Raw genomic sequence first — 25,921 nt, forward strand, 5'->3', positions numbered from 1 at the left:
CAGCGCGGGCCCCGGCCGAGCCCCAGCAGCAGCAGGGCGGGCCCCGCTGCGCGGCCGCAAGCCCCGAGGCGGGGCCGGGGCCGGGGCCGCGGCCGCCCTCCCGGGAGCGGTGGCAGCGGGATGCGGTTGCCGGAGTTGTGCCTGGCGCTGCTCTGCGCCGCCGCCGCCGCCGGGCCCGGCTCCCCGGGGACGGCTCGGGAGCAGCCGCCGGGCCCGGGAGCAGCCGCGGGGAGGGCGGCAGAGGCGGGACGCGGGAGGCCGGGGGCGGTGGCCTCTCGGGCCGGCGGCGTGGACCCCCGTCAGGCGTGGATGCTGCTGGCTGGGAGCCCCGGGCGGGCGAGCGGCAGCCGGGCCCGGGGCAGGACGGGCACAGAACGGGCCGGGACAGGGGCTGGCACAGCGCCGGTACCGGCCGGTGGCCAGGCTCCGGGAAAATCCCCCCAGGCTGCCTTGCAAGTCGGCGTGCCAGGCGCCGCCCCTGCCGACCCCGGGGTCCCCGCCGTGCTGGAAGAGCTGCTGAAGGAGCTGCAGCTCCTGCTGAAAGGTACCCACCGGCTTCGGGGAGTGCTGCAGGAAGGGGGGGGGCCAGGGGAACCCCGGGGCCGGGCAGCAGAGCCAGGCGCTGTCTCATCTTGGGAAAAGCCGAGGTTCCTTCCTAAAGCCGAGCCCTGGTTGGGTTTTCGGGTCAGGCATGGTGAAGGAGCAGGCAAAGACCCACAGGAAGGCCTGGGAAGGGCGTGAGGAAGAGGAGGAAAGTGGTGAAGGCAATCCACAGGCCAGGTCCCATCGTCGTGTGGAAGCAGCCTTCCACTGCCGGACACGAGAAAACATCTCCATCAAGCAGAGAGCACGGCAGGAGCTGCAGCTCTACTACATCGTGAGTGCCCAGCCTGCTGCATCTTCCTGCCTATGGGGACATTCTCTAACCCAAGCCTTTCCCCATCCCCAGCCAGCGAGGGAGGGGATGTTCCACCGCGGCTCGGGGCTGAACCTGACCAGCGGGCAGTACACGGCCCCTGTTGCAGGCTTCTACACCTTCACTGCCACGCTGCACATCGGTGAGCCCTCGAACACCCCCCACAGACCTGCCAGGGAGGGCCAGGACGGCTCTCATTCTCCCCTCTGTCCCAGTGCGCAGAGAGCAGCAGAGGAAAGGGCAGCCGTGCAGGGGGAATCGTCTGCGGGTGCTGATCTGCGTGCAGTCCCACTGCCAGCACAACAGGTAGGGCAGGGCAAAGCCGGGAGGGAAGAGGGACCCTGGGCCAGGGAGGGAGGAGGGAGTCCAGCATCCCCAGGGGAAGGAGGGACACGTTCTCCCCAGCGACACCCTCCCTCTTCTGCAGCAATTTGGAGACCGTGTCCTGGCTGGAGAGCGGTGGTGACCTGTTTACCATCTCCGTCACTGGCGTCCTTTACCTGCAGGTTAGTGGCGCCAGCCCTGCTCAGGACTGCCAGGCAGGACGGTGCATTCTGTGGCCCCAGCTCCAAGGCTGGACATTGAATCTATTTCTCAGCCCACCTCTGAGCCCAAAGGACACTCAGGGCTGAGGTCTGCTGGGACGCTACGGCACATACCACAGCTGGGCTGCCCTGCCAGCCTCTGTGTTGTCCTTTTCCTAGAAGGAAGGGGGGTGAGCAGCCCCTCCAGCTCTCAACTGCTGCACGCAGCGGAGAGCTCTCTCCTTCACTCTGCCAGGCTGTGCCCAGTGCCTGCAGGAGGGGGCCCAGCCCCGTTAAGCCCCCTCTTTCTCCAGGCTGGGCAGTATGCCTCTGTTTTCGTGGACAACGCTGCAGGCTCTCCCCTCACCATTCAAAGCGGCTCTGATTTCAGCGCCATTCTGCTGGGGGTGTGAAAAGGTACTGGGCACCACACAGGGAGCAGAACCTGTGCCAGGAGCAGCGTGACCCTTCCCTCTGCCAGCCACCATCACACCTCCCCTGCTCAGCACCAAGCCCAGGGAAGACCTTTCACTGCTGCAGGAGCTGCAGACTGGCCCAATACTGCACGTGCTGCAGAACCATCTGAACCTGGACATAAAAATTGAGGAGAAAAAGATAATAAATAAATAAATAATGATGATGAAGCCTGACAAGGAGCTAAAGGAGTTCATTTTTCTCTAAAGGCTAAGACTGGAAGTTTTATCTTGGAAAACACTGCTGACAACAGCAGCAGCTGGCTGCTTTCTCTGCAGGGCTCAGCTCCTGCTGTGCCGGGTGCTGGTGCCTGGGACGAAGCCCCACGCCTCTATTTTCACCCTCAGCAGATTTCCCTGCCCAGCTTCTCAGCAGCCCAAAACAGATTATTTGTATCGCTTTAGCTTCCACGTACCATATTAACAAAGAACGCTTGCTGGCAGAAGCTAACTTCATTTGCAGCTAATCTTCAAAGCAGAGCAGTGTCCTGATAATGCTGCACATTTGATTAAAGCAAATTCCCGTCCCTTGGCTTTCCACACCAGGCGTTCCCTGCCCATGGCACAGGGCCCAGGCCGTGGGCAGTGCAGATATGCTCCTTGCTTCGGTTCCGATAGCCGTCTGAGCTGAGGATGCGCACAGGGCTACGTGCCTGAGCAAGGGCTGCAGGAGAGGTACCCTGGCAGGCTGGGCGTGGGGCAAGGGAGCTGCACATTTTATTTCTTAGCAGCACGTAGCACTGGGCAAGCTGTGCCAGCAGCACCATGAGATACTCTGAACTGCACCCGGCCCCACCTTCCCCCTGGGATCTGCACACATAGGCAGGGGGGAGGCAGTCTCCTCATGCCAGACTTTACTTGTGGGGGTTTGCTGGCCCTGCCTGGCCTTCTTCAGAGATTGCATCTCCTCAAGGAGCCTGGTGGAGAGAGAGGGTCCAGCAGAGGGCTGCAAGGATGATGAGGGGACTGGAGCATCTCTGGTATGAGGAAAGGCTGAGAGAGCTGGGGTTGGTTAGCCTGGAGAAGACTGAGAGGGGGTCTGATCAATGCTTATCAATATCTAAAGGGTGGGTGTCTAGAGGAAGGGGCCAGACTCTTCTCAGTGGTGCCCAGTGACAGGACAAGGGGCAACAGGCACAAATGGGAACACGGGAAATTCCACCTGAACATGAGGAAAAACTTCTTCCCTCTGCAGGTGACCGAGCACTGGGACAGGCTGCCCAGAGAGGTTGTGGAGTCTCCTTCTCTGGAGAGATTCCAAACCCGCCTGGACGCCATCCTGTGCAACCTGCTCTGGGTGATCCTGCTTTGGCAGGGGGTTGGACGAGATGATCCCCTGAGGTCCTTCCAACCCCGACCAGTCTGGGATTCTGTGATGTAGCTGTTGCTGCAGCTCTTTGTGGGTGGGGATGTTTGGATCTGGGGGGAGCTCTGGCTGTGCAGTTTTAATGCTGAGTTCTTGCCCAAGGCAAAGAGAACTTGTCTCTGAAAGGAAAGACATGGTTTTCCCCCCAGCTAAACAGGCAGACAGCAGCATCCTGGCAGAAACAAGGCCTCTGCAGCTCCTGGCCAGCTGAGGAGCTCAGGTCAGGCAGCACCTCTCAGTTACCACGTGTGACTGTGAGCCAAGGCAGTCTCGCTCAGATCAGCCACCTTCCCTTCCTACCAAACACACCTGAGAAGATACAAAAGGACTCGCCGTTGGAGAGCAGGGCTTGCCAAGCTGGCAAGCTGCCCGCTGTGAGCGAAATATAAAGAGCCCAATGCACTTGAACACAGAATTGAAAGAGTCAATTAAGTCAGAGCTTCTGGGGGGCTAATTTAGGTGTTGTGAGGGAGGTAGTAGCTCAGTCAGCCCTTCTGCATGGGCCACCCCGGGCTGGTGGCCTGGGAGCTCCCCACAGTAGCAGGATGCTGCTGAGCAATGAGGCAGCAAGAGTTTATTTTTGGGAAACCTCTGGCAGACCCCACCCTACCAGGAAATACAAGCAAACAGTTTTTTTGACTTGTAAAGCTGGGGTTGAACCTGCCTTTCTAACTGGCTGGCTACTCACAAGCATAGTGAAAGCTGCTACACAGTGCTTCCTTTTCCCCTTTCCCCTGAAAAATGGATGCTACAATCCATCTTATGGAAATCATTATCAACTATACCATAACACTGTGTATAATGTTCCTAGCTGGAGTTGCGCTTTCAGTACTCTTTCTAAAGGGAAGAAAAGAAGAGTTATAAGAGGAGGGAGGGGGACAGAAGACAGTCAGAGAACGACAAGCTGATACTTCCCTCATGAGCTCTTCCGCTAGAACCGAGAGGGACCTCCTGGAGGGAGCACCAGAGGGATGGGTGCTTGGCTCAGCTCTCGCAGTGCAGCACACAGCTCTCCACAGCACATGAGCAGTGAAAAGCAGGAAGGTAAGATGGGAGTAGCCTTTCCAAGATCTGCCATCAGGGTTTCTTTTGCCACAGACTGAATAAACTCTGTGCCACTCCATCTTGGTCTCCAAATTTGGCTTTCAAGAGCAGAAGCAGCAGAGCATGTTGCTAACATGGGCAATTGCCTCCCAGCTCATCCTGCAGCACAACCTTACATCAGAGTGTGTGGGAAAAGCTGGGAGCAGAACAAGCTGGCAGAGGCAAGCACTGCCCAAAATAGGTGCTGGAGGCCCGCTTCCTTCCTCAGTGCTCTGCAGGAGATGTGGAGGGTTAACACGAGCTAGGCCGAGTTAGCCTAACTGTTAGCATAAGCCCACGAACTTCTGCTGTAGCAGAAAAAGATGAAAAATGGTCAAGCCACCTGTCCCAGACAGGATAGCTTTTATGTGCTCAAGAAAACAGATAGCCCAGGATTCAGGCCTATCTCCCAAAGCTCCAGGGAACACAGGGAGCAGAAAAGAGTCCAGGAAGCCTCACAAGCCTGTGCAGGACTACGCCCAAAAAGGCAGGCACCACCACACCAACCTGCCCAACCTCTCTGCGACTGTGCCGTTCCTTGCACAAAGCAAGGTTGCACAACAAAGCACTGCTGAGACCCACTGGCTCATCTCCCTTGCTGCACTGTCTCACCTGCAGGACAGGACAGTTGCCTAATCTGGAATCTAAGTGCTTTGGTAGCCCGATCCATTTAGCTTTCACACTGTCATTTGGTCTTAAGACAAATTTTCTCTGAATTTTCTCAGCACACTGACTGCAGCAACAGTTGGTAGCAGAATGGGGACAGGACGAGATACCAGACGCTTAATAGCAACAAGTACCTAAAACCCAAGATGCCTGCTCTTCAGATAGCACACAGACAAGCGCACGGCCTGCCCTTACCCCTGCTGCCTGGCAGGTCCATTTGGGGACAATGCTTTCCCAATAAACATCAGGAGCAAACTCCAGCCACTTTTGCCATTAACAATTGGGATAAAACCCCAATGTTTTCTACAAGCAGAGGGAAGGTACGCTGCTGCTCTGCGAGTGGCGTTTGTATCGCTCAGCTGCGTGCAGCCTCACAACCCGACTTCAGGACCAAGATTTCCTTCCCAGCACTAAGAGGACAGCCCACACTACATCCCAAGCTGGTGGCCTTGGGGTACTGCAGAGTCCGCACGGTACAGCCCGACCAGGAGCTCCCACTGAGGCCCAAGAGCTCCGCACTCTCCCAGGGCCTCATACAACACTCAAAGAAACGAACAGCAGCACTGCACCGTTTGGAAGAGCTGGCAGAGTTCATGCCCACAGATGCCTGCTCTTGCTAGCACCTCTGCCAAATGGATTTATTTGGTTTGCCAAGACATTTGCAGGGGGTTGACAGGACAAGAGATTTCCACATAGGCTGATCCACTCTGTCAGCCACTGAGAAAACACTGTGAGCCAAGTAAGCTAAAACTATTAGAAAAAAAACAAAAACAACTTTATTTACACTGAAGAGCATCCAGCAGGACCCTCCCTCTCCCAGCCAAATATGCACGCATACCGACTTCTCCCTTCCCTTACATCTGCCGCAAGCTGGGAGTCCTGCTGCCGCACCTCATCTCTCAGTGCTCTATCCGGACCACCATGACCGTGACATTGTCTGCTGACCCTCGCTGTACTGCCTTGTTGGCCAGTCTGTTACATGCAGCTTCATATCTAGCGTCTGCTTCTAGCTTCCCTTCTCTCATCTGGATGTTCTTATCCTGTTGGGACAAGGAAGAACAATGCTGATTGCTCCCAGAAAAGCATGTAGGTGCAAGAACACAGTAATTTCTCAGCATGGGGAAGCAAAACAAATAAGGACAGCCTCAGGTATAAGGGAGGATACCCATGCAGAAGTACATTTCTGCAAGCCAGAGTCATTACATTTCATGTCCCCTGCACATGACAAACCCAGCCCCCACACTGCCTTCTCCTCACCTCCAGGCAGGATACAATGAAGTTCACAGCTTCTTCTGGTGTAAAGACTTTAAAGAGACCATCACATGCTATCAGAATGAACCTGGAAGTCAAGCAGAGACAGGTTCCAAGGCTGAATCTTTGGCTCCCCACCTCCACCAAAATTCCTCCAAGCTAGTTTATGAGTACCCACACTCCAATCCAAAGGGAAGATGCCATAAAGCTCATCTGAAAATCCCTTGCAAGCACCAGAAGTCCTCTGGTGCTCCAGAACCTACCATTCACGGAGCAGAGACAATTCAAAGTACAGGCCAAAGAGCCAGGCAAACAATGTAAGACATCCTGGCAGTCCTACTGACCATTAGGCAAGGCAATATACCACACCCTGCTGGAAAGCTCTATTATTTCTCTAGGAACTGCTGCTTTCCTTTTGAGTCATTTTCATTCACATATTTTCCCTGTGGAGCAGCTAATGCAAGAAAATAGAGAAACACAGTCAGCTTAATACCTTATGTGCATCCCTTTAAATTCTTTACATTTCCATGCTCCCAAGGTATGCGGCAACTTAATTTAAATAGAAGCGTTCAAGAGAAAAGGGAGCAGTGTAACCCAGCAATAGAGGCATAACTGTGATCAGAAAACTCTGCAGAAGGATGAGGGGATATAAAGCCCAAGGCAAGGAGAGCTCCCCACCAGAGGATGGGGGACACAGCCTGCTGCGTGCTCCCTCCCTGCACAGGGGACTGTATTAACCAGGAGCCCTAACTGGAGTCCCCAGACAAGGAAAACTACAGCTGTCCCGCAGAGGCAGCCAGCCTGTCAGAGCAGCACATGTCTCTGAAGACATCGTTTCAGAGCCTGATGCTCAGAATATCTTTAGAAATATTTTAGTGGATCACTTGATACAGAACTCTAATCCCAGAAAAAGCAGCAGTACTGGGTTACATTCTCACCTCAGAGAGCCTGCAGGGCTCACAACAGTTTGTCATTGCCAATCAAATGTTAGAAAAGTATCTCAAATCTTCAAGTATCAGAGCCAAATGCAGTGGCATTTGTGGGCACTATGGGTACTAGAAACAACTCTTGGACAGGATGGGGATCCAAGAATTCAAGTCTTAACCAGCTGCTTGAACACTGGTGTGTGAACTTCTTCAGAGCATGAAGGAAGTCTAAGACTCGTGTATGTTATCACTGCTGCGAGGCTGGTTTCTCCAAGAGGAGCCTTCACAGTATCTTGGCAGAGTGAGGCAGCAGCATTATCCCACTACATCAATAAGGAACAGGAGCAGAAAGACATCAGCAGTAACAGCATCCTCTAATTCTGGGTGATCTGACTGAAGGCCCTAACAGCTGAGCATACAGGGTCGTCCAGCTTCTGCTACTTCTGCTGAGCAGAGCTAACACACAGCCAACCTCCTTGTATGTGGGCATGCTTTACCTGTCATTGTGTGTGAGTTGGCAGCGTTTGATATCTGGCACAGAGATGACACCACAGCGTTTGTACTGGCCATCCCCAATGGAGCGGGAAACCTCCAGCACTCCTAGGACTCTTCCGTCCCTGGACAAGGAAAGAAAACATTTGAGAGCCCTCCCCACACGCAAATCTTGCTGTGCTGCCTCTGTATGTTCAGCTGCCTCATACAAATCCTGACCCACTTGTCAAGCAAGTTCAAATCTTCCCTTCAGAGTCTCCTTCCCTTTCTGCATGTTTGTGTGAAGCTTTGGGAAACAAGTGGAGAGGGGTAGCAAGGAATGAAGTCAGGAGAATTCAAGGCTGTTTTCCATCTCCCTGCCCTGACTAAGGTCCTCCTTAGCCTAGCAAGCCAGGGAAGTAAGAGTTATATGCTGAGTGAACTCCTGGAGGCGGAGGCTTGAATTCACAGATTATTTTTGGTAAGCTATCTAGCAAACTGCATTTCAATAGCAGTACAGAGTGACAGCAGCCAACGCTAGGTCTGAACCAGCAGCCCCTCCTGTGCTGAGCCTATCAGGACACCAACTCCCGTAGAGCTCAGCTGGGGGCAGTTCCAAGGAGCAAGAACCACGGCACTTTCTCCTGACCACTTGGTCTTTACTAACCACTGATCACAGCAACCACTTCTGTTACAATCCTCCTTAGGAAGCAGTTTTGTTTGCTAAACTGTTCTAATTAACTGAGTGCTGCCCCAACAGAGGCAGCTTCCCACACTTCACCTTTCCAACAATTAAGCATCTTCTCCCCCAAAAGGCTCTTCTGGGCACTCTGGAAAGACACAAGCTTGTTCATCTCATAGTCCAACCAGCCCCGCTTGAGATAAAAGCGAGAAGCAAGGCACGTCACAGAGAAGAGAGATCTGATGCTCACACACTTTGCAACTTATCTCTTGGGTCCAAAATAGTGAACTACAAGCAGTGGGAGAGGCTCCCAGGTAGCCAGGGAGATGTTCCCCCAGTTCTGAAAAAAAGCTAACAGACACTGGCCCATCTCTTTCCTGCATGCAAAGATAGACCAGTGCTGAGCTTAAGCAGCAGCATGTGCTCTCCAGAGATAAGGGGAACAAGGCCCTCCAGACGTGGCAGCGTAACAGAACTGAGCCCACTCATCCCCACCCCAGGGGGCATTCTGCCTCCTCAGGCACCGAGATATTTCACCTGCACGGAGTCCTCTCTTCTGAGGACGCCACTAAATCAAGCCTTCAAAGAAGGGAGAGAACCTAGCCAGGGAAATCAGACACAACTGCCCAAACAGCCATGCATACCTGCATGCACAGGAACATTAAGATAATCCTGCTGTGGCTCCAGAAACCTTCTTCCTACTGCAGACCACCTCAGTGCATCAGCTAACCCCCAGGGGAGCAACACTGACTGACATCAAGGGCTTCTTGTGCCCTCTCAAACCATCCCCCTTCTTACAGGACAAGGAGGGAGAGGTGATGCTGCAAGCAAGGAAGTGAGTTCTGTTCAATGCCACAGTTTGCAGCAAGTGACAACTTCTTAAATCAACTCTACCTTTGTAGGTCAAGCTTAAGCACATCCATGCTTGCATCACACTGTCAGGCTTTCACGTGGGTTCCCGCCTTTGCAGCACAGCACCCTACTGCCGTTGTAAGCCCCTGGGAAGCCAGCCCCCATCAACCAGCTGAAGCCACTGAATCCTTAGACATCTCGAGCATCACCATGCCTCCCACAGGCAGCAACAGATTCTCTCCAGGCTCTCACTAGCCTGATTGCTGGGCTCAGGAAACTCCAGAAGCTCAGGCCCAAAGTTGAGCCAGGGTTTAGATTTTCTCACTCACACCCTTTAGGCACTTACCTGACATTTCCCCCAGCTTTCTGTATCCGCATACGCTCCTCATACTGGGTGGGGTTGTGCTCTTTACTGAGGCTTAAAGCTGCATGTTTCTGACTCTCTTCATTATAACGACACAGAATCGCCTGTGCTGACAAAAGACCCTTGTGAGTAAACAACAACAAAACTGCAGCAAGAAGAACTTCTTGAGAGAGAGCTGCACACTGTAGTGCTTGGGGCTACATCTGGCTGGTGACCAGTCACCAGCAGCGTTCCTCAGTCCTCGGGCCAGGGCTGTTCGATATTTTTAATCGGTGATCAGGATGCAGGAGCTGAATGCCCCATTCCCAAGCTTGCTGACGATACCAAACTGGGAGTGCTGCTGACTCTCTGGAGGGACAAGAGGCCTTGCAGGGGGATCTGGGTGGATTGGAGCATCGGGCAATCATCAAGGGCGTGGAATTTAACAAGTCCAAGTGCTGGATTCTGCACCTAGGACAGAGTAATGCCAGCACAAGTGTAAACTGGGGGAGGAGCAGCTGGAGAGCAGCCCTGCAGAAAGGGACATGGGGATGCCGGTCGACAGCGGCTCAGTAGGAAGGCAAACTGCATCCTGGGGGCATCAAACACGACAGGACCAGCCGGGCCAGAGAGGGGATTGTCCTGCTGTACCCAGGGTTGGTGCGGCCATGCCTGGAGGGCTGCGTGCAGTGCAGGGCCCCACCGTTTGAGAAGGGCGTAAAGGTCCTTGGATGCGCCCAGAGGAGAGCAACGCAGCTGGTGAAGGGCTGGAAGGCATGTCCTGTGAGGAGCGAGGAGGACTTTGGGCTGGGCTAGTTTGGAGAAAAGGAGGCTGAGGGGCGACCTCATTGCTGTCTGCGGCTTCCTGAGGAGAGGACGCGACAGGGAGGTGCTGAGCTCTTCTCTCTGGGATCCAGGGACAGGACGCCTGGGAATGGCTCAAAGCTGCGCCGGGGAGGATCAGACTGGATGTCAGGAAGCATTTCGTTACCGAGAGGGTGGTCAGACACTGCAACAGGCTTCCTGGAGAGGTGGTCGATGCCCCAAGCCTGTCAGTGCTTAAGGGGCATTTGGACAACGCCCTTAATAACATGCTTGAACTTTTGGTTAGCCCTGAAGTGGTCAGGCAGTTGAACTAGATGATCATTGTAGGTCCCTTCCAGCAGAAATATTCTATTCTGTTCTAGATACTTGGCACTACCAAGAGAGAGCTACCACAAAGTTGTTCTGTTCTATGGGAGACAACACAGAAGTACCCTGCACCCACCCAAAACAAGATGCTTTGTAGGAACAGTTGGGGACCTCACAGCAAGTGGGACATCCCACACAAACACCTCGCCCTTTAGTGTGAATAAAGCTCTCGGAGGAATTGATACACCAGCAGTGGGCTTCTCCATTCTGCTTACCCGGCTGTCCCCGAGGTTGGCTATGTAGAGAATATTGTCAACAGCTAGGACACAAGTAGCTGTGGAGCCATCCTTCCATGCTGGCTTCCTGAAGGGAACAAAAGTGAGATTACTAAGGGGGGGGGGGGGGGGGATGGACATAACATTTAAAAAGTTAGTCACAGAGTGCTCCTGGGGACTCAAAGAAGTGTCATGTGCCGACAGGCAGCAGTCAGCTAGCACAAGTTCCCAGCAGCTGCCTATGAGCAGCTAGGGAAACTGTTGGTGGTAAATAGCAAACTGGACAAAGACAGGAGCTGCACAGAGTACTGCCTTGTAAATGCATGGCCAACGTCCAACCAGTTCAAATACTGCCAAGCCGTGCTCCCCACACCAGTCCTTCCTCACACTCAGCTCTCGAGAAAGGTTATCTGCAGCTGGAACAAGCTCAGCCATGACGACTGCCCAGAAGCTATAGCACCATGAGCAAACAAGGACCTCAAACTCCTCCTCAGGAGGCTCCTTCTTTGCATCCAAAGGAAGGCACAGCCAGGACTGCAGTAGAGTTGCCTTCCTTTTCACTTTCTTTTCCCTTCCTTTATTCACAGCCTGCCTGCTTCAGTCCTCACCACACCACCTCAGCAGCACCACCGCCACTCATTCAGTCACTCTCCTGATATTTAGCTTGCTACGGTTAAGCTTATATCTCTAGAACTGCTCTACACAAAACAAGAAGCATTTCTTAGATTACAGCTGCCAGGCTAGTCCTGCCCACAATGAAGCCCAGCTATGATGCCACTCTTTAATGAAACTAGCTTTGATAGACTGATTTCTAGACATATTTCATCCTTTTTTTCCTAACTTTGAAGGTGGGGCTGAATTAAGATCATTCATTTCATCATCAATACAGCTATCGCTAGCAATCCTTCGTAGTGCCTTTATCGTAAGTCACATTTCTGACCAAACGGAGACTGGTTTGGGAACAACATTGTGGTGACAGACTCAGGGAAGCTTTGTCCTTTTGCCTGGTCAAACTTGTTGATCTGATTAGGCTTAAGACACTGAGTCAGTTTGTAATTTACTTAAAATTGAAACTTGGTAGGGAATCTCAGTATCAGATGCATCAACAGTCTCTCCATCTGTGTTAGAGGTGTCACTATGAAATAAAAAAAAAAAACCCAAACCCAAACGTGTAGAGGACTGGTAACAAAGTGACTGTATTTTAAATGCAATCTACATCTTCCTTAGTCCACATGGTGTGTCAGTTCAGTAGAGACTGAGAGAAGGTAAGAGTGCTTGCACTCAAAACCCAGCTGGGAGGCAGGCTGGCATCTATCCCACAGAAAGTAGCTGCTGTGCTTTTCAGCTTCATTTTAAAAGAATGTTAGAAACAAGCTTAAGATAAGGGACATTCTTCATCAACATCTGTTTTCAAAAGAGGTGAAGAAAGCAAAATGTAAACTTACTTTGGGAGAGCTAAGTCATTCAACACAGGGCATTAAAAATGACCTCAGAGATGTGCTCTAGCTTGGCAAGCACATACTGACAGGGTGCTCTACAGAAAGCTGCACACAGCAGCCTGCAAAGTCCTGCTCTACAGATACCCTCCTGCCACACTTTGATGCTGTCAACACAGAGATCCCATCTCAGGCAGTATGGGATAAGTCACTTAAGCAACATGGTAAGTCTTCCAAAAGAAGGCAAACAAGATGCCCTGGTGAGGACAGAGGTGCATTGTTGGTCATATTTTGCTTCCTTTCTTTACCACAAAGGTATATTTTAGCCTAAGGGCTCCTACAGACAGCTTACCACAGAGTAAGATCAGAACATGCCATAATCTAGCTCTAGCAGACACTCAGCTGGCAGAGTTACAACCTGGCACAGCTAAGCTGTACAGGGTTTCGCCAAAGCATAGACACGGCTCAAGGTTTCCTCTGCCCTGCTCAGAACTAAGGCCTGTGAGATGCAAGCTAAGAAATATAAACACGTGGGAAGCGTTTATACTTACTGGCTGGATGCCTGCTTTAGAAACTCTTCATCTGTGTGTTTGAAGGTGTCCAAAAGGCATCTCTTCACAGTTTTCTCCACGCTGACTACCTCACCTGTTAGACAGGGAAAACAGCAACTAAGCTCCAGCTAAAAGACATCTGACCTATCCCAGTCCCTCCCTTTGCTCGTCCAGTGTTCAATCAGGCAGTGCATCCTCTCAGACCCTGCGCAGAGCAGCTGGGGCACATCCTGGGCTCATGCTACCAAAAGTCTGCATGGTAGCATGTATGGAGAATTTATGACATAACCCTCTCCCCCACGGGCGTATTTTCACTCTTGAAGTGGCACTGCCAAAACTGGCAACAGCATATCTGACACTTGCTTAGTGGTTCACAACCGGGTACTTGTACCCTTGTGCCAAAAAGGCTTCCAGCCCTCTTCCCTGGGAGACGGTGTGGTCTCGCAAGCCCACTGGGAATCAGGGATGGGAACTGTAGAACTACGCCCAAACAAATCAGTTTCCCTACCCACTGCCATAATGTCAAGGCAGAAGAGGTAATGGTTGTCCTACAGCCCTTATTCCACTCCTCTCTCACCTTTAGGAAATTTCTTAATCAGATTTTGGTGCAGATTCAGTGCTGCAAATTTTGAGGCTCGGACTCCCCCGTGGCCATCAAAAACAGCGAAGTACGAGACACGCGTGCTGTGAGGGAACAAAGAGTAGCAGAAAGGGCTAAGAAAGGCCATTAGCCAGAAGGTGGGATCAAATACATTGGTCTCCATAACACCCTGCCCTGTGTCAGCCAGGCTGAACAAATACCGCTCTCCAAGGCACAAAGGTAGCAAGTTTGTAAGCCCACAGATTCGAGCATTTACACGGTTTGCATGTGCAAGCACTGAGCTGAGAGCTTCCTTGTAATTTTCCACCCCTCAAGAAAGTGAAGGGCAGAACAGTTTATAGACTACCACCTGGTATAAAAGCAGCTAAACATTTCACCTCAAGGGCACTACATAGACACCAGTCTAACCAATCCTACAGTTCTTTCCATGCCTAAACTCGTTAAACCCACACTACAGACAAGAAACTCTGATCCCTCAGCACGCAAAGCTCTCGGGACAATATTAGTCCAGAAGCTAAATCCAGTATCAGGATGATGCATGAGAGCATTCCTTTAAATATACACACTCCCCCTACACACACTTGTATGTGTTAATTTGCCAAGACATTTAAACTTATTATATTAGAGACTTCTGATATCTGTTTTCTCTTCTTCGAGCGTTCTCCATTGCCACAGTTAAGGTCTTACATGCTGTAAAATCCACAAAGCAAGGTTTGATTGCTTATAATTAAGCCGAGGGTCTCTACACATCCACACTTACATTTGGGTAACAGAGGCTCAATATCCAGAGTTATTGGGCCCTCAGAATCCTTGTAAAGTCAGTGACCGAATCCACTGAGCATCACTCAAAGGGAGGTATATTGTATATAAAATAGTCCCGTGATTTGTCCAGGAACATGGCTAATGATTCAACCTAAGTCTCCCAATAACAAGCCCAAACCACATGCCACAGTGCAGGTGCAGTCAAGAGCATCAGCTGCTCAAACCAGGAAGGATCATATCATGGGCTTAGCTGAAGCAGGCTGGAGCTCCTTCACTCCCACGATGGCTGCCATCCACAGCTTTATGCTAGCAGCTGGGGCCCACTTACATTTGGGAGGGCAGAGGCTGGCATTCCTCGGTGATATCATTTAAGATGACATGTGCATCCTGCATGTCTTCTCTTTCACCTTTCCTCTCTGCCACATAACCCTTCAATCCAAGAATGCCCACTGACCCTAAAGGGGAACGAAGCAGACACACACATGCAAATCAAACTCTTCCACCTCCTCAGCTCAGGTTAAAAACCAGTAAATCAGCGACCACTTTTCAGCTTTCAGAACCCGATCCTGGCACTGCTGGTCCTCATTCTGCAAAAAAATACATATATCCTGTTCAGCAGAAGGTGCCAGGTATTTTGTAACATGGGTTTTTAAGCGCCCCCAAGGTCAGCAGCTATAAAAGCCGCTTACCCCCATTTTGGCAGGCAGCTGTAGCCCAGCAGGACTGCTGGGCATCAGACAGGGCTCTTATCAAAAAGGGGTGAGGAAAGCATGTGACACTGAACCTCCAGATTAAACAAAGCACACCTTTAAAGAGGGTGCTAAGGACAGGAAATAAGTGCCTGCTGTTTCCAGAACACACCCTTTCCTTTGTACCCCCAAGCACATCTTATTCTCAAAGCTACAACATAACACATGGGCACCTGCACCGAAGTCAGAACAGCAAGCCTCTCTCTCTGGTTTTCTTAGCAGCCACCCAGTGGAGAGATTTGTGGATGCGGCAAAAGAAACTGGTGTGGCTCTAGCCTTGCAGAAGTTTCACAACCAATCTCCCTCTTGGCAGCAGAGGAACTTATCCTGCAAATGTCGAGGTGCTTGCTGCTCAGCTTCTGCCACTTCAGCAGGGCCGGTAAGAAGGCCCGGTTTAGGGAGGCAGAGAGCGCCAGGGAGCTCGAGGGGCTTCCACAGACTCCTGCAGCAGTTAGTTCCCTACGAGAGGCTGAAAATGCAAGCGGACTGAAAAACCAAAGCTTAGCTTTGGTCTGGACTTACTCAGCCCAACATCAAAAGTACAAATCGAGTACATTTGTTTTCAAACTGTCTGAAAACCTTTACAAACTTTCTTTTCCACAAGTTCTTCCCTGCCATTCTTCTCTTCCTCCTCCAAGGACTTTCTCTTCTCCCCTTTCCCATGGCTCCCTGCTGATGAGACTTGCTCAGTAGCACCGGAGGCTGAAAGAAAGCAAAAATGCAGGTGGCTAAAGTCTTCCAGCTCTGTTTTACTTGCATAAATTCAGCAGAAAGTCCTTTTATACCAAAGCACTTTCAGGAGCGCAGGCTCATGCAGTATTAAGCGACCAGAGTTATTACTGTACAAGACATACCAACTGACCACAAACACGCATACACACCTTCCCTCAGCATGCACAACCCATGGCACATGTCACTGTAACCTAGCAAGTGCCAATTTGATTGCTTTGTGTTGTGTGACCCCACCTCAGGTACAGTACAGCTGTGTTTGGCTGGCAGGCTGTTATTCTCCCCACCAACCCCCACTTTGTTTCTTAGCTACCAGCCTTTTTTGCAGTTAACTGCTCAGGCAGTTAACATTGCAGGTTGGAACACTTCTAATTTTTTATATTTTCTTTTTTAGTAGTAGTGTCTATAAATTGTGCCCACAACAATGCAAAGAAGTGTATTTTATTACTCTGAATGCGCATACTTGTTAGGGAACAGGTTACAAATTAAAGCTAGCAAGCAAAACATGATTCCCATGACATCAGAACCCTAGCCTTTTCCTTCTACAGATTTATTCTCGTACGGTAGAGTGAATTATCTCACCTTCTCCCAGGTGCTAGCAAACACTTGGCTGCATACAGAAAGCCTGCCAGACCAGCAGTTTGGTTTTGAAGACACTTACAGCTAGAAACAAGAAAGCAGTCTGTGCCCACAGCGGAAAAGCAACAGAAGCCATGGCAATGGCAGCACCGGGCCAGCGCTACCTTCGCTCTTGGCAAGCACGCTCATACTTTCACTCCCAAAGCAAGGGAGCTTTCAGGCACAGATGATGGAGATCCCCAAAAGACATCTGAGGGAAGTACTTCTGGGAGCAGACTTAAGTTTACTTTTAAAGAGTCAGAATCCTGATTTAAACGATCAGGGCACAAACAGATTGCCATGAGCAGCGTCAGCCAACTGGTGTGTGTCCAGCAAAACAGGCACCATCAATGGGTTTTCCCCGAGACGGGCAGGTCAGCAGAGGTTTGGTGAGCCGCCTCAGCTCCTTACCTGTGTCACTGCTGCTGGCTGGTGGAAGATCATCGAAGAGTAGAGAGCCTCCTTTTCCTGGAGCACAAGAAAAAGGCAAAAAGAACTAAATACCTTTGTCCCTTTGAGGGACTAATGCTCTGTGTACACCTCTCCTTAGGTGCAGAAATTATAAAATGCCAGTTTACCAAAGTAAGCCAAATTTCAACTTCTTTTACAGGATGGTGGGTGCAAACTCAGGCCTGACATTTGCTTCAGGGAATATTTATATGGAACATATTATGGAATATACATGGAACATCTATAACATCCTGGTTATCCAAAAAAGGCACAAGAAGAGGAAAGCAGCTGCTCTGCACACCAGTGCTGATAACCCGACTGTCTTTATTCTGTCTAACAATAAAAACGGTTTACACAAGTTTCATCTCAAGAGATGCTGATGCAGAAAACATGGGAAGCTAAACTAACGGCAGGAACGGAGCACCCATACCTGAGTCAGCACTGCTGGCTGGTGGGAGGTCGTCAAAGAGCAGAGGCCCTTTCTGGGCTTCCTTCCCTGTAAGACACCAGCGCAGAGTCAGGACCCGGTACAGGTACTCAGGGGCTGGTTTCTGGAAGGACTGGCCCCCCCCAGACAAATACAGGTGGGGTAACCGAGGAGAGCCTTGGCTACCTTTCTTCCATCTCCAATTTAGGCAGCTCCTACGCAAGCAAAACCACCACCTTCCTGGGGATGACGTGACCTTTTACCTTTACAACAGCTGGGTTATTTTTTTTGGTTTTTCGCTACTTGTGTTAACATCCCTCAGCAGCCCGATCAAGATGTTATAGGATGGGAGGAGCCCGGAAAGCACCAAATTATTCCAGGTAATACTATTACAGCTCTCCACAGACCCACAACCTGCAGCAGCACAGAGAGGGGAAAGGCTCCAGCATGGCCTAAACCACACAGACAACACTCTGCATCTGAGCGAGTCCCGGGGGGAAGAAAAAAAAACCCCCACAAAACAGAAGTCCCCCCAACCCCTGTAATTTCTCCAGCAATCGCTAAGCCCCCCCCTCCTGCAGCCTCCCGCTCCCACCCCCGCCCGCCTCTCAGGCGCCGGAGCCCTCAGCTCCCACCGCCGCCCCGGGGCGCTCCCTGCAGCGGCGGGGCCAGCCGGGCCCCCCCCCCCGCCCCCGGAGAGGCTCCGCTACCCGCGGCCGCACTGAAGCGGGCCCGGCGAGGCCCAGCGCCACTCGCCGCCGGCCCCGCCAGGCCCTGCCCGGGTGAGGCCCCGCTCCAGGGCCGCGCGGGGACAGGGCAGAGCGAGACGGCGGATAGGCGCCCGCCCCAGCAGCCGCGGCCGCCTCACCCGCCGCCGAGGAGCCGGGCTCCGGGAGGTCCCCGAACAGATCCATCCCGCCGGCAGCGCCGCCGCCGAGCCCGCTTCTTCCTGCTCAGGCGCCGCTCCGGCCCCCCACCCTCCCCCCGGGCTGCCAATCTCCCCGCGAGGCCAATGAGCGGCCGCGGACGGGCCGGAAGTAGCCGCGCGGCCGCGGAGGTGGCGGGAGCGGGAGGTCACTGTTGCCCCGCCTCTCAAGGCACCCGTCAATCCCCCCGGCGGGAGGCGGGGCGCCCTGTCAAACACCCCCCGCCGGGCGGCAGCGCGGCGTCTTCTCCGCCAATCGGAAGGCTGCGCCGCCCTGCAAATCGGTCCCGTTGCCTCCGCCGGGCTGACCGATTCTGCGGCTGCGGGGCGTGCCCAGCACCGCCCTCCCTCGCTTACCAATCGCTGACGGGGCGGAAGGGCGCCCCCTCGCGGCGGGGCCCGGTGCCCGTACCTGGGGCGGCGCATCCAGCGGCCCTACCCACCGGGCCAGCCCGCCGCGCGCCTCCCCGCTGCCGGTGCTGCGGGCCTGGAGACGCCCGCCCCGTCCCCCCCCCCCGCCGCGGGAAGGAGAGCCGAGCGGCACGGCGGGCGTTGCGTTAAATGCCACATTTATTTCAGAACCGAACAAGCCTCACGTGCGCGTAGACGGCCGGGACCCGAGGCGCCAAGCCCCGGGCACAGGGCAGGGAGGAACCGGAGGGCGGGAAGGGCAGCCTCCCCCTCACAGGCCCTGGCCTGCCCGCCGGTGCTCACCCGTCCTCCACGCCACCGTTCCCCTGTGAAATTTCCCTTCCGGTGGGGCTCAGTCGTGCCTAAACCTCGGGCTTGCGTTCCTTGTCCCGGGAGGCTGCGGTGGTAGAAGGGGCGGGTGGACGGGGGCCTGACCAGGCAGCACGTGGTGCCGGCAGAAGCGGAGCTGGTACAATGGCGAGGGCAGCTCGCGAGCCGGGGATGTTCCGCAGGGACACTGTGGGCATCCGCTGAGCAGCCTTCTCCCTCGGCCCCGAGCGTGACGGCCCCCAGCCGAGCCAGCTGCTCTGCAGGTTTGCTGGCCTCAGGCATGCTGCGGCTCCAGCTGGAGGACGCCCGTTCGTTCCACGGCTGCCCCTCGCCTGCGGCACAGGCAGCACCGCCCGGCTGTGGCCAATGAACCCGTGTCTGGTCCCTGGCAGACGCGGGTCACGTCTCTGCCAGAAGCTGCCTCCGCCCTGGAAGAGCCTCCCCTCTCCCCGGGGCGCCCAGCGTTTCCACCCTTAGCCCCTTACGTTGAAATTCGGGATGGTACCAACTAGTCCTTGCCCCGGGGCACAGGAGCCGGGATGTCACAGCCTGGGCCCCGGCTCTGCCCCGGCCACAGCTGTCCCTCCGCACCCCCAGGCAGGCACCTCTCCCTCCATAAAGGGCACGGGTCAGCCTCCGGGTCTCTAAAATGGATCACGGGGGGATGGGGGGGAAAGTCTGACGGGGAGCTCGTCCTGGGCAGGCAAGCTGCCACCTGCCCGGGGAGCGGGGCTGGGAGGAGCAGCCTCGCCATGGCTTCAGGCCGGAGCAATGGGATGAGACGCCCAAGGAGCTGTGGGTCAGGCTGGGCAGAACGAGCCGGGGCTCAGGAAGGATCCCAAAACCCTTTCCGTGACCTGAAACCCAAGCTGACCGGTGCCTGACAGGCGTCCCTGCAAGCCTCTGCCTGCCTGCCACATCCCTACCCGTCCATGCCCCCCACAACACAAGCGTAACCAGGAGAAGACGGCACCACGTCCGAGACACACGCACACACACGCGCGCACGCACACACACACACCACAGACAGCGCGGGGAAGTGCGGCAGAGCCAAGGCGCAGCCGTGCTGTGCGAGGGAAGGTCAGCCACGAAGGCGTGAGAGCGAAGCTGGGGGGGTGCCCAGGAGATGCATGGAGGAAGATGCTCGCCTTCCTGCCCGGAGCTGTGCCGGATGCCGCCGAATGAAAGCATCTCCCCATGGGTGAGAGATGGGAGAAGGAGAGGGAGAGCTGCTGCTGGGAGGAGGTGGGAAGCAGTAATGGCTGGAGGAGGTCTTTTCGGTGAAGCCACCTCTGCTGCAGGAAGCCCCCTGGATTAACGTGCTGATGGAGGCAGAGTGGGAAGGAGGTGGGCGCTCGCTTCTGCAGCAGGGGAAGAGGAGTGAGAAAACACCAGCTACAACAGTAAAAAGAAGCCCCATCCCCATCCCCACCCCAACACCCCCACGCCCCTCTGATCTACTTTGAGCCTGTCGTCCTGCTGGGAGGAGAAGGGACGTGACAGCCCTTTCGGGAAAGGGTGACAAGGATCCCGTGGGTTGGGATGGTTGTTCCTAGTCCTGACTCCTGGGCAACTTTCTCATCCGGCTTTGGAAGTGGCCACCTGATCCTCCACACTCCCCACAGGGATGGGACCCTCGGTGTCCTGCCCTAAGAGGGGGGAATCCCTTTGGACAAGTCCCCCAGGGCTCCCAGGCCAGGATAGCGGAGGTGATTGGGAAGGACAGCCCCACACGAGGTAACAGGCAGAACCGTCCCCAGAGCCCTCTGTGTCCCCCCAGCAGGACCAAGCTCTGAAGCGAAGTGTCCCATTTGCTTGGATGTGGGTGCCCCGGCCAGCTGAGATGGCGGGCTCCCACCTTCCAGAGGTAGATGGGGCAGGTAGGAATTGCCTCCTTTGGGAAGACATGGTGGGCTGTCCAGCCACCGCTCAGGGGAGAAGTAGTTTAAGCTGGGGGGGGGGGGCAAAGCAGAGGGTTGGGGAAGGGCAGGGAGTGAGGGCAAGAGCGCTGCCGCCACCGGGCACATGCCATGGGTGTCCTGGGGAAGGCATCTCTGGGACCCCGGCCCACCGCCAAGGCTCTCCCCTGCCCGGGGGAGGCATTGTCCAGGGGCCAGGGCCCAACTTATGGGATTTTTGTGACGTAAATAGAAATAAATACTTTATAAATACAATCTTAAACTACCGACACCCGATCTTACCCTGCCATCTCTTGCAGAAACGTCAATGAACTAGGAAATCCCCATACCTAAACTACCACTTTCCCATCGCGTGGAGGCAATTCCTCCTGCTCTCCCACCTCTGTAGATCAAAGACCAGCTTTTAGCCAAAACCACCCTCCTCGCTCCCTCCCCTCTGACAGGGACCTTTCTGGAGCATTACAGATGGTGTGACATGAAGGTCACCCAGGGGGGATGGGCAGAAGATGGCACGCGCACGAGAAATCCTGCCCAGGCGGGTCCAGGCTTTTGCAGCTACAAACGGAAGTGAGTTTCCCCCGTGAAGGTGTGAATCGAGACAGATCCTTCCATGGAGCAGACAGCTGGGGCAGCAGATGGTGTGAGAGATCAGACGTTAACATGGGGAGTCTTGAGACAGAACCAGCTATCTTGATCCTGTTGGCAGACGGATGAGGTGGAGGGTGTTCTTCAGGTTAGATTCTCATCTGGGCTGTTCTCCTTCTGGACAGCTTGGATCTGATTTGGAAAACAAGGGACAAACGGTGTCAGAGATGCGGATGAGGAGAGGTGTGGTGTCCCGGGTTCGGTGTCCTGGCTCCAGGCTGGTGCTTGAATCCAGCCAAAGCTGGAGGGACACGGGAGGAGTCTCTCTAGCCAAAGCACACAAATTTCTGTGCATTTACTCCTGTTCCCCTAGTACTGCCACTTGAGATGGTCTCAAGAACTTCGTGAGATGGTCTCGAGAACTTTGTGAGATGCTTTCACGAACAGCGAAGGGCCAGTGGCTGTGCCGCTAGGCATGGATGTTGCTTTGAACTCAGCACAACAATGCCTCTGAACCAGCCGGGATCTGGCCCTAGACTGAAGCATTTACGTGGGGAGGAGCTGAAATCAAGATTAACATGGTCCAAGTTTTGCCAGCCAAGAGCCTGTCCAGGCACAGCTCTGTGCAGGAGGTGCTCCCCACACCTGGCCAGGGGGGCTGTGGCAGGGAGAGCACTGGGAGCAGGGCAGGGAGCATGCTCGGCTGCCTGCAGACCCCCACCAATGGCTTCCCCTGCACCCCTCTTCCCCCAGCTGCCCCCAGTACCTTATGGACCCAGCCAGGAGGGGGTTGAAGGCGTAGAGCCAGTCGTGCATGTCCTTGTCGCTGCTCGCCTGCAGCAGGATGCCCCGGTGCTCCGTGCACACCGCAAATGTGTTCGGGGTCTGCCGGGGGAGAGCCGGGGCTGAGTCCTTCGCCCAAGGGGGTGCGCAGAGCGGGGCTGGCTCCCGGCGCCCTACCTTGAGCATGGCCTGCTGGTCCTCGCTGTACTCCACCTGGGCCTTGGAGAGGTTCAGTATGGCCCTCTCAACCGCATCCTTGTCCGAGTTGTAAATGTAGACGTACGGGCGTCGGACCACCACGAAGCGCTTCACCCATCCGTTGGTGTGGGGCTCCAGAAAGTGCAAGTAGCCCTTTTTGGAGACGATGGGGCTGCAGAAGGGACTGAGGTCACGGTTGGGACACGGACCGCGAGGAGGTTGCAATGGTAGGGCACGGTCCCCATCAGCCCCAAGCACTCCCCTCGCTGGCTGCCCTAGCTGCTCCTACCTGACCCGCATCTCCTGGATGTCGGGCACCAGCAAACGCTGGGGCTCCTTCTCCTCCTCAGGCCGGCGGGCTGGGGACTTCTTCTGCTCTCCTTCTACCACAGGCTCCAGGTCAGGGCTCTCTGCCCTGGGGGAGACCTGGGCGGGTCTGGGGAGGGAGGAGAGGCTGGGGGTGTAGGAAGAGTGACAGCTGAGGAACACCCATCGACCAGGACTGCATCCCAGTGGTACAGCTGCCCTGCTCGGGGGCACCAGGATGTCACTTGAACCTCCCGTCCACCTTCTTACCTGACCTCCATGGCATTGTAACGTCCTTCCACCAGTGACGGGCAGGTCGAGGAGGGGGTGAGAGTGGTGACCCCGAGAGCTGGCATGGAGGGGTCTCTCATAAGGGTGACAGACATTTCGGACAGCTGTGGAGGAGTGGAGGTGTGGACTTGAGTTTCTGCCTGAAGCCAGGCACAGGCAAAGGACCAGGTGCCTGCTTATACAGGAAGAGGCAAGACCTCTGGCCTGCCACCAACTCCAGGAACACCAGGGCAAGTGGAGGGAGCAGGGACCCCGGAGCAGGCACCACTCCCACCACAGTGCCCATCCCCCTGGCCACGCATGGCCCCCGGCCCCTGCCAACCCGGTGGAGCCCAGCGCAGCGGTGGTACCTTGCTTTCACTGGCACTAATGCAGACGTGGCTGTGGCTGTACTCCCTGTTGAAGGTGTGCGTGAGCAGGCGCAAGCACTGTGGAGAGAGGAGGACGGTGGGGCAGGAGGCACCCTCCTCCACCCTCCTCCTCCCACTCCTCTTGGGCTTTCTCCTGCCACCACCCCTTGCTGCCCCATGGGAGCCCCTTCCCAGCTGCACCCCCGAGAGCTGGGGACGCTGCAGGACGGTACCTTCACGGCCAGCTCCTTCTGCCTCTCGCTGGGGGTCTCGGGGGGAGAGGTGCGGCCCTCGGGACCCCCATCGACAGAGAGCGGGGAGGAGACACAGGAGGTGCTTCGGGACTCCGAGTCCTCACTGGAGCAGGGGGACAGGGTCTCCAGGCCCAGGCGCTGGGTCGTCTCCAGCTTCTCGCGCAGGAGCAGGTAGTGCCTTGTCTTCTCCACCTGGGCACAGGCAGCCAGCCTCAGGGTGGCCCCTGCCCCCCACGACCTCGCTTCCCAGGCCCCGTTAACCCCATCTGCGTGTTAGCTTTGGGTCTGCCGGAACCCAGCTAGCAGCAATGCCCAGGAGAGCACCAGTGGCACGGCCCCACTCCTGCCTCCTCCCGCAACCGGGAGGGCCGAGACACCCGGCGAGGAATCCCCCTGGCACCAGCGAGGCAAGGGGCTGAGCTGCAAATTGCACCGTCTCGGCCCATTTCGAGCTCGGACCCTTACTTCTTGCAGGAGACTGAGTTTCTCCAGCTCCCACTGATGGTCGAGGATGAGGCTGTCGCTGCGGGGCCGCCAGCCAGCCAGGTTCTCCTCTCCCCGCACGTAGGCTACTGAGGTGTCCAGCACACGCCGGCGCCGTCTCTGCATACCTGCAGGGACAGACGCGCAGCTGGGGACACAGACAGACGGCCCCAGCCGCCATGCCAGGCCTCCCGGTCTCCCGGCGAACACCCCGGCAGAGGCGCGGCACCCACCTGGACTGCCGGCGTCAGCCACGCGGCAGAGGCTGAGCTCGTAGACTCCCGTCACGCGGTTGCTGCAAGCAAAGGGAGACGAGGTGTTACAGGCTCTGCCCCATCCCCACACCCCGGTTATTTCGCTGGGGTTCCCCGGGAGGGTCCCAGCCCCCAGGTGATGGGTGTCCTCCCTCAGAAAGGCAGGAGCATCCCAGTACCTCTCAGAAGCCCGCAGGCTGCCACTGCCAAAAAGGTTGCGGATGGAACGGGAGGCAGGAAGCTTGGCGTCCCGGGAGTAGAAAACCATGCAGAAGTCTTTGGTGATGACGGCGGGCTGAGTGCAGTTCTCCATCTGCAGCGGGGCACAGGGTGGGGAGAGGCATCAGGGGGGCTGCGGCTTGGCAGCCCAGCAGGTCTCTCCCGCCCCCGGTGCCCAGTGGTTTCCAGTCCCGGGGTCCCGCAGGGCCCCCAGGCACCAGGTTGAATCCCGCACCCCATTAGCATCAGCGCTGGCTAAGGAGGCGTTCACGCTGGCTGCACCCCAATGGTGGGGGAAATACCAGACTTTGTTGGCGTTATAATGGCCCCGACTAAGGTCCTTGCCTCAATGTAGGCGGAAAGGGTGATGTAGATTTTCTCCCGGTACGGGGTGACACGGTTGAGCAGCAGCGAGTTGTGCATGGAGCTATCCCACGCCGCCTCAAACTGGTAGAAAGTCCTGCCGAAAAAAATAGCAGAGCCGGTAAAACAACCCTCCCAGAACCCCAGGCGAGCGAGCAAGCAAGGAGATGCCATCATGTCCCCCCCTCCCAGCGCTGCGGCAGGCCTGCAAGGACACACGGACATGCACGTGCGGTGGGGACAGATGGGGACAGGCGCAGGCCCAGAGGACGCAGGTTCGAGGCAAATGGGGACAAGGCGTGGTGGGAGGGAGATGCGGCGCCCTCGAAACGGCTGACGGACCAGTGCATAGGGGAGGAGGGACTGCAGGAGGAGTGGGGGCTCAGCTGGGATGCAGGCAAGGCAGGGCAGGCTGGGAAGGCAAAGGAGGGTGCATGCCCCACCCCCATGCTCAGAGCGGGGGGGTTGCCACCCCCAGCGCGCCCAGGCCATGTCCCCACCATCCAGCCTGGGGCACGCAGGACCTCCGGGCCCCCAACAGGAGCGGCTGTCGCCGTTCGGGTACCGGTGGCCGGAAGGGAAAGGAGGGAGGATGCTCAGCCCTGGGGGGTTGCTGCCAGCCCGCCCCTGGGAGAGCAGCCCCCCCGCCAGCCAGGTCCCATTCCCCAGGGCTGCCCCACCTGCCAGCCCTGAGCCTCAGTGGGACCTGGGGACCACGATCCAGTGGCTGGCCCCTGTCGGGCTGCTCCCCCAGCTCTTGCTCTGCCCTGATGGCCTGCCCCATCCATCCCCATTCCCACTGGGCTCCCTCGCTCCCCTCACTGTGCTTTCCATGGGAGAAGGAGCAGGGGACAGCCAGCCCCGCTTGCCCTGTGCCTGCGGGCTTCCACAGAGGACGTTGCAGCCGCCCAGAGCAAGAGCGGCAGCCGCCCTCTCTGGGTCAAGCCATCGAGGGTAGGGGAAGCAGA

General features: G+C 55.6%; 3 protein-coding genes across 38 annotated transcripts in view; 1 reads left to right on the top strand and 2 right to left on the bottom strand.

Annotated features, from left to right (window-relative positions):
• Positions 1-57: 57 nt before the first annotated feature.
• ERFE (erythroferrone) lies at positions 58-2,087 on the top strand. 4 transcript variants are annotated; one of them, XM_054835331.1, is made up of 6 exons: positions 72-544; positions 690-877; positions 950-1,058; positions 1,132-1,222; positions 1,344-1,422; positions 1,832-2,087. In XM_054835331.1, the coding sequence occupies exons 1-6, from the start codon at positions 121-123 to the stop codon at positions 2,024-2,026; spliced, it is 1,086 nt and encodes a 361-aa protein (XP_054691306.1). In that variant the 5' UTR covers positions 72-120; the 3' UTR covers positions 2,027-2,087. The 4 variants fall into 4 exon arrangements, with proteins under 4 accessions (XP_054691305.1, XP_054691307.1, XP_054691306.1 ...); XM_054835333.1 differs by having other exon boundaries at positions 73-544; positions 1,755-1,999; XM_054835330.1 differs by having other exon boundaries at positions 58-544; positions 690-1,058.
• A 3,697-nt stretch (positions 2,088-5,784) lies between these two features.
• On the bottom strand, positions 5,785-18,254 carry ILKAP (ILK associated serine/threonine phosphatase). Of its 2 annotated transcripts, XM_054835686.1 has the most exons (12): positions 18,151-18,254; positions 17,286-17,351; positions 16,817-16,873; positions 15,638-15,760; positions 14,638-14,764; positions 13,524-13,630; positions 12,947-13,040; positions 10,960-11,047; positions 9,557-9,678; positions 7,703-7,822; positions 6,286-6,367; positions 5,785-6,068 (listed from the first exon to the last, which is right to left on the bottom strand). In XM_054835686.1, the coding sequence occupies exons 1-12, from the start codon at positions 18,194-18,196 to the stop codon at positions 5,928-5,930; spliced, it is 1,173 nt and encodes a 390-aa protein (XP_054691661.1). In that variant the 5' UTR covers positions 18,197-18,254; the 3' UTR covers positions 5,785-5,927. The 2 variants fall into 2 exon arrangements, with proteins under 2 accessions (XP_054691661.1, XP_054691662.1); XM_054835687.1 differs by lacking the exon at positions 17,286-17,351 and having other exon boundaries at positions 18,151-18,252.
• Positions 18,255-18,759: 505 nt separating this feature from the next.
• The window catches only part of KIF1A (kinesin family member 1A), a 41,797-nt gene continuing 34,635 nt past the window's right edge, over positions 18,760-25,921 (bottom strand). For 17 of the 32 annotated variants that reach the window (XM_054835535.1, XM_054835528.1, XM_054835557.1 and 14 more), the window contains 11 exons: positions 24,936-25,050; positions 24,551-24,684; positions 24,351-24,412; positions 24,100-24,245; positions 23,614-23,826; positions 23,381-23,458; positions 23,010-23,134; positions 22,723-22,869; positions 22,413-22,605; positions 22,219-22,337; positions 18,760-21,644 (listed from right to left, as the gene is read on the bottom strand). In XM_054835535.1, coding sequence (XP_054691510.1) covers positions 21,602-21,644; positions 22,219-22,337; positions 22,413-22,605; positions 22,723-22,869; positions 23,010-23,134; positions 23,381-23,458; positions 23,614-23,826; positions 24,100-24,245; positions 24,351-24,412; positions 24,551-24,684; positions 24,936-25,050 — 1,375 coding nt within the window. In that variant the 3' untranslated portion in view covers positions 18,760-21,601. Of the gene's footprint in view, positions 21,645-22,218; positions 22,338-22,412; positions 22,606-22,722; positions 22,888-23,009; positions 23,135-23,380; positions 23,459-23,613; positions 23,827-24,099; positions 24,246-24,350; positions 24,413-24,550; positions 24,685-24,935; positions 25,051-25,921 lie in introns of all 32 variants that reach the window. The other 15 variants (XM_054835526.1, XM_054835533.1, XM_054835536.1 and 12 more) reach the window with 1 other exon arrangement.

The sequence above is a fragment of the Grus americana genome, chromosome 9, assembly GCF_028858705.1.
Source record: "Grus americana isolate bGruAme1 chromosome 9, bGruAme1.mat, whole genome shotgun sequence".
Classification (NCBI taxonomy): domain Eukaryota; kingdom Metazoa; phylum Chordata; class Aves; order Gruiformes; family Gruidae; genus Grus; species Grus americana.